The 7,181-nt window shown below is 50.5% G+C and overlaps 2 protein-coding genes across 2 annotated transcripts; one reads left to right on the top strand and one right to left on the bottom strand.

Annotated features, from left to right (window-relative positions):
* Window positions 1-1,110: 1,110 nt before the first annotated feature.
* On the top strand, window positions 1,111-2,448 carry PUNSTDRAFT_136686 (uncharacterized protein; the record flags this gene model as incomplete). The annotated part of the gene is made up of 5 exons (XM_007386277.1): window positions 1,111-1,246; window positions 1,319-1,428; window positions 1,475-1,769; window positions 1,864-2,029; window positions 2,094-2,448. The coding sequence occupies 5 exons, from the start codon at window positions 1,111-1,113 to the stop codon at window positions 2,446-2,448; spliced, it is 1,062 nt and encodes a 353-aa protein (XP_007386339.1).
* Window positions 2,449-5,461: 3,013 nt separating this feature from the next.
* On the bottom strand, window positions 5,462-6,844 carry PUNSTDRAFT_136685 (uncharacterized protein; the record flags this gene model as incomplete). The annotated part of the gene is made up of 5 exons (XM_007386276.1): window positions 5,462-6,093; window positions 6,149-6,276; window positions 6,350-6,449; window positions 6,515-6,679; window positions 6,730-6,844. 5 exons carry the CDS (start codon window positions 6,842-6,844, stop codon window positions 5,462-5,464), a joined length of 1,140 nt encoding a protein of 379 aa, XP_007386338.1.
* Window positions 6,845-7,181: the final 337 nt, after the last annotated feature.

Here is a 7,181-nt window from a genome sequence, read left to right as displayed (position 1 = left end):
GCAATGAGTCACTGTCACGTGTCGGATCTTGGGCCATAACCAGGCCAAGTACGATAGCTCCGGTCGTTCCGGGTTGTCCGCCATCGGAGTAGCAGCTCCGGTACCGGACCTACATTATCACATGAATAGTCCTCCGGCGACTCAACGTCCCGGTAGTTCTCGAGTCATAACGGATTCAACTCCGACGTTCACGATCGATATGCCTTTAACGGTTTGATATTCCCTTCGGACTTATTCTACCTCCGATTATCAGCTTCGTAACCATATGCTCCGTCTTTACGATTGATTGTTCCACATGGTTCATAGTTCCGATAACTCCTTATCGATACGAGCTCCGAACCGTGCCTCCGCGTATATAAACTCCTAGCTCCTGTACTCTAGCTCCTTAGTTCGAATATCGACTAAGTTACTCCTCTGCTCCGACACGGACTTAGAGCGCGTAGCGACTCTAGCCTTAAAGCTTGAGTCTGGTCCGTACTCGCACTCACTCTCTGTATCTCGAAACTCTGCTCCGACATTCTCCGACTCACTCCGACTCTCTTCCGACCTGACTCCGACGATCATCTTGCTAGGTCCGGACGTCACACCTCCGGCGTCGGACTTAGCTCCGTCTCGATCTTGACAGTCACCAAAGAAGTCATCCAAGGTGACTGATATAAAGTCAAAGGGCAAGGGTAAGGCCAAAGCCACCTGAACTGTTACATCAGACTTTGTTCTTGTTTTGATATGTATATGCAATAAAACCCACCATAAATATATGTTGTCCTCTATCCCCAGCGTAGTCACATAACCCATACAAAGTATTTTGGCCTGTGAAATCGAACATCAGTACAGGCCAAACCATAAAAATGTCAATATTTGATGCTTATAGATAATAATGGCATGCAACTAATCATTCACAACACTTCCCATCATAGTCTATTCCCTTGGCAAACCTCCCTTGAAGACACTTACACCATTGACAATCTATCCAAACAGAAACTGAGGAACCAAGGTTCATATCTAATGCAGTAATGCAAGAGAATGTTCCATTGGGGTAGACCATCACCGGCACTTGTTTGTCCTTCAAAAGGTTCACTTTAGGTATTAAACTCTGGGAGAGACGCCGGGATGGAGAAGCCAGAAACTTGCGCTCAAGAAACCAACCAGTCACGTGACCAGTATCAACCGGGCCGCTCGGCTTTGTGCCCCACGCGCTCCACAGCACCGAACACTGTGCTCAACAATGCTGCCACCGCGCTCAACAGTGCCCCCCCCTGCTCAACAGTGCCATGGCCACCATGCTGAACAGTGCCCCCACCGACACCGCACCCCACAGCACTGAACACAAACAGCACCACCAACGCCACGCTCGACAGCACCGGGCTCGACATCGCAGGCAGCACCGGGCTCCACAGCGCCGCCAATACCCTGCTCCACAGCGCCACCGTCACCACCCTTGACATCGCAGGCAACACCAGGCTTGACATCACAGGCGGCACCAGGCTCCACAGTGCCGAACACAAACAGCGCTGCCAACGCAGCGCTCGACAGCACTGGGCTCGACATTGCAGCAGCATCGCGCTCCATAGCGCAGGTGGCACTGTGCTCAACATTGCAGGCAGCACCAGGCTCTACAGCGTGGGCAGCACCGGGCTCCACAGTGCTGCCGACACCGGGCTCCACAGCACTGCCACCACCAATCTCCACAGTGCTGCCGCCGGGCATGGACGTCGTCGCCCTTGACGCTGTCCAACTCACCGGCAGCAATCACGGCCAGTTCAGCAAAGGTGAGCTGTTTGTGTGTCGTCCACCGTACTTGATATCCCTAATTGGCTCCTTTTCACTCTTTCACTCTCTCACTCTCTCTCCCCTCCCCCACAGTGGACGTCCTCCAGCGCTCCTCCAACCCGCTCCACTTCACCTCGCCTGTGCCCACGCTGCCCACAACCACACCCCCTTGGTCCAACCGGTCCGCCGCGCTTGGGGACAGCGACAAAGTCGACCTGGAGCGCCTCGCCTTCCCCTCATGCATGACAATCCAGATCTCGTCCCCGACTGTGCACAGCTGACCCGACGGTGGCACGCGCACCTTCCTTGTTGCGAGTGCGCAGGGAACAACTTCCTCCCGGCTCAAAGCCTTCTTCAACAAGCTCGTCAACTTTGTGCGTCCTCCAACACTTCCATCTCCCTCCTCCAACTCGTCCGACACCACCACCACCCCCACACCACCCCCCTCCCTGCCGCCACCGCCTGCGCATCATCTACATCTGCAACTTCCTCACTGTCGCCCCCTCCTCGCCCCCCTGGTACCTCTCCCACCTTGCCGCCGTCTGCACGCAGTGCCAAGGCCCCGTCGCACACTCCACCTTGCCCGTCTCCAACCCGATTATCCTTGTCTTCAGCATGACACCCCCTCCTACCTCTCCTCCTTGTCCCATGGAGGCGCAGCGGTGGCCGGCCTCGTGAGCCTGCTGACCACCCGCATGCCCAGCTCGGCGCCACTCACGTCGTTCAGAGGCAGACCGGTGTGCCGTGATGCGTGGGCCAAAAACGCCCCGTCCAATGTGGCGCGTGACTGCCTGCGCTCAACAGAGTGCCCCCTTGCCTGCACTCAACAGAGTGCCCCCTTGCCCATGCTCAACAGCGCTCTCCCCTGTCTGCGTTCACAGTGCGACCCTCTCTGCGCTCAACAGTGCGCCTCCTATGTTGTGGAGATTGAATTGACTCCGACAGATGTGCAACATCACAACATTGCAGGTATATAGGTCAGGCCCTCACACATCATTGTCCAAGAATCTCCAACACTTGTCCACTGTAGTAAAATATGTACTACAATACATCCATGGATCTGGGAATATATTCTCTCAAATACTTTGCTCGTTGCTCTATGGTCTGCCGGAGATAGTGGTATCGTTCCCCAGTGGTGATGTTAATCTTGCGAAGGACAGCAGCAACTCCACCAGACTGGAGGTCATCTATGTGGACCTTATTGCTGCAAACCAGTGGGGATGGATAGAACCATGAAGATGAGATGAATCAAAGCCCCTACAATCAATTAGCCTCAAAGCCCATGCACATAGACCACTTGCAACGCTTACCATACACAGTTCTCATTGCTTTGGATATACACTCCCCACTCTGGCAATGCAAAGCAATATTCTTCTGTGACCAGGGAAGATGACTTGATAATCTGGGCAGCAACTGTCCATGATGAGTCCCGATCATAATGAAGACTAGCCCGGTAATCATAGCAGTAGTATACTGAAAACCCATGTTCGCCTACACTTTGAAGGTCGGCCTGTGCAGACATTTCACGTATGTCCAGAAATTATGGGGGGTACACCTGTGCAAGTGCCTTTGTGACTATAAACAAATCCTGAGGAATACATCAGTAATGGAGGTATTTTATGAACCATACAACACTCACCTTTGCACTGCAAAAGTGGTGAATGACATCTTCAGGAGAGTTCATCTGTGTGCCATGGTAGGCTGTCATGCAATCGCCAGCAGCTCCTCCATTTGGAACTCGTGCTCCAGTGACATGCATCTCACCAAAGTTGTGCCCCTTGCCACACTTGACTTGGGGCAGACCATGAAGAGCTCTAAAGTTGGCTGACAGTGTACTAAACCCCTCCTTAGGGACCACAGAAAATGCACTGGCAGCAACCTGGCCTAAATAAGCAAATGATGATTGAACGTACACAGAAAAAAACACACTGGCTCAAATATGTCTTCATCATCCGCCAAAACCACAAATGTATCTTGTCCACAGCGGGCAATTACTTCAGGCTGAGCTTCAATTGCTTTCAAATCCAATGGAGGTAAAGCTGAGCCATTCATATCGACAACACGGAATGGATCAGTCTGAAATTATATTCCAATCAATAAACAGAAAGCATTAGGGAACATGATTAATGTGCCAATTTGTCCCCTACACAATGAGCAACCACAAACAATCGGTTGTATCCAGAAACATGATGACGACAGACATGGATTTCATGGTAGCACTGGTCCTCCTGAGGTAAATCTTCACACTTCTTGCAGCTTGCAGCAAGATAGTTGTATCGGTACTTGGGGATGTATGAATGGTCCTATTCCCCCCCTTATCCTTCTGTTTATCGTCCATCTTGGTCATTCTGATGTAATCCATGGTGCAGAGTATAACCTGTCGCATGATAGGGGAAAATGTAGTTGAGAGTTCAGCTTTATGCTTGTTGAGTAAGCCCAACCAAACACAAATAGCCTCCCATACGTCGTCAACACTACATTCCGTGTCACAGTCTGGCCATTTGAACTGTAGCCAGATAACCATAAATCTCAATACAAAACAGAAACAAAAAAAACTTACCAACTGACCAGCCTTCTTCAAAGAGGGAAAAATCCAAGAGTTCAATGCAGAATCAAAACACGATTGTGACAGCAGAAAATATATTTCTTCAGGACGCAAGGAAAATGGGACATGGAGATCGATGAGATGTAGGCAATTCCTGGCCAATTGATGCCGTTTCTAAATACCATGTCATTTATTGTAAAATACTGTAAATGAACATTGACAGACTGTATGTTGACCCTTGTTTATAGCACGACCAGTTTCCACACAAGGTAGAGCACAGATCCTGACTGGTGTCCATATCTCCAAGCAGTGCGATAGTGTCTCCTTCCAACGGTAATACAAAAACAAGTGCTTCATGTAGTCATGACGCTCTAAAGAAGTGTCAAGCTGAGCAATATCGACAATAATGTCTGCAAGGCCAGATTGCTATGACAACAATTTCAGTAAAGCAAATCACAGTGAAGAGAACATAACAACCTTCAGTACGAAACACCAAGTTGGGTCTGTCTCCAGCTGTTTCACATTGTGAACTGCCTGTCTTGTCTCCCTCAGCACTACAACAGCTAACTGCTCTAGTAACACCTTATCAGCACTAGGATCCTCCAACTGTGATGAAAACAGCATAAGCCAAATACATGTATGTTGTGAGAAGAGCATCAACTAACTCTCACAAAGAAAAAATTATTCAATGAAGTCATCCACATGCGGGCAACTACCATCTGCTGTCCATGACCCACAAAGTCACTGTAGCTCCTTTTGGTTATAGGCAGTCCAGGACCATTAGGAATGATGTGATCATGGACATCATGTTCAGATAGTGGCAGGTCTAGGTTGGCATCTGTAGAGGCTGGTGTATGTCAGAGTACGCGCTGGAGCTCCTAGGAGCGGCACGGATCCCCCGGGACGGCAGTGGAGACGCTGTCGCACAAGGCAGGGAGGCAACTGAGTATATATACGAAGATACGAGGGGAAGTACACATACCTGTCGCACAAGGCAGGGAGGCAACTGAGAGAACAAGTCTGGGTTGCTCCCTGGTGCGACAGGCGACTATATAGTAGCTGAATAATCCATCAGCGCAACAAAAGATGGTCCAATGGGAGAAGAGGAGGGTCCTCAGGCGCCCGACACGTGACCGGTGGAGTGGCCTAGGAAGGCCGCTCAGGTGCGGAGGCCCTAGGAGCACCGAGCGACGGAACAAAATAGGGGAGATGCGAAAAGGAGGGCGCGGGAGGCCTAGGAGGGTGCGGGAGAGCGTGACCGAATAGGGAGACGGAAGTATTAGGGGGAATGAACGAAATGGGACAGAAGCGGAAGCAGAAAAGAGAGAACAATGAGACATGAGGCGAGTGTGGGAGCCATGCCCTGACAGCCATTTCATGCTTGATATCCACCAGAAGTTTGACCTCTATTCCATCTTCATCATCAACGTCTTTGTGATTGCGGCTGGACACCCCTGCACCCTTATCTCTCCTCCTCTCGATGACCTTTTGCTTGCTGAGCCTGATCAGAGATAAGAGCTTTTTATCATTCTTCAAATATGCCTCAGGTGATTTCCTGTCCATGTGAGAGACTACGTCCTTCTCCGCCGAGGAACGAAGAAGATGGAAGACTATCAGGTCCACTTTGGACTTGACTCGGGCGATGGCCTCGTTGGCTGAACTAATCCCTGCGCTGACCTGCAGGTCGAGATCTGCGTGGATACTGACCTGGTGCTTTTGGAAGGTTTCCACATAATCGTTGAATTTACGCTCCCATCCAGGACTCTTGAAGACCTTGACTGGAAAGAATGGTTATGAGTACAAGCCACGCACCACAAGGGACGTGTAGCTAACCTATGGTCCTTTTCTTTGTCCACACATTGCACGTGTTCGCACATCCTTCTATATCGTTCGCAATGTCTTCCATTCTCTTTGAGAGCCGCTGTTCGATCGTCTCTTGAGGGATTGCGACTTGGTATATGCTAGTCCATAACATAGTTTAAGAACCGAGCCATGGTGAATGAAAGAGGTCAACAGTACATCAGGATTTCACACATCATATCTTGCATCTGGTATCTGAGGGCAAGGATCCGTTTGTCATTCTCCCGCCTCTTGATGTCCAACTCGATTACCGCTTTGAATGCAAGGAAAGCCACTGGAAGTCGCAGTCAACATGGAAAATGAAATCCGGTACAGGATAAGTGTGAGGCGAAGATTCACCTCGAATGAATGGGTGCGCCGTTGATAACTCGTTGAGAGCATCAACCAATACTTTGCTCGTGCCCACGAAGTGGTCAAAAACATTTTCAGCCAGGTTCATGATCTCAGACTTCAAACTTCCAAGCATGTCACTATTATAGCCTGTCACGGCGTCTGGTTCATCAACTGCACCATGAAAGTCAGAGCAGATCATCTGTAACACAAAAAACACCTACGACTCTTCTCAGCGAAGTGGTCCCATCCTGCTGCTCGCGGGTCGTGAACACTATTTGCAGCTCGTTCCGCCCTTGATAACTCATCATTCAGCTCAGACTTCTTGGCCACTGCCATCAGATAATATGACAATGCTCCTTGAGACTCGGATACGCCGCCAGCGGTGTCGATGTTAGTAGGCCATGACAAGGGTACGGAAGTAGTCAGAGCTCAGCTGGTTGCATCTTAATCACCGAAACTTCTGCCTTACCATCATGCAATTCGCTCCAGGAGTCGGCGAGATGATCATGAGCGCTGGATTGGCGCCGGCTGAAGGCCCGGAGAGTACGGACTTAAATAACCCTAACCCCGAAACGGGGTTTGCCCAAGTCTTGCCGTCGTCTGGTTCGACTCTCGACGTGAGTAAAGTGGCGCCAAGCGCCGCATTCCGACTCCCCCGGGGGGGGGGGGGGGC

This window comes from Punctularia strigosozonata (assembly GCF_000264995.1).
Source record: "Punctularia strigosozonata HHB-11173 SS5 unplaced genomic scaffold PUNSTscaffold_10, whole genome shotgun sequence".
In the NCBI taxonomy this organism is placed as follows: Eukaryota; Fungi; Basidiomycota; class Agaricomycetes; order Corticiales; family Punctulariaceae; genus Punctularia; species Punctularia strigosozonata.
The sequence above is the reverse complement of the archived record's forward strand: the minus strand, read 5'-3'. Positions and strand labels throughout refer to the sequence as shown.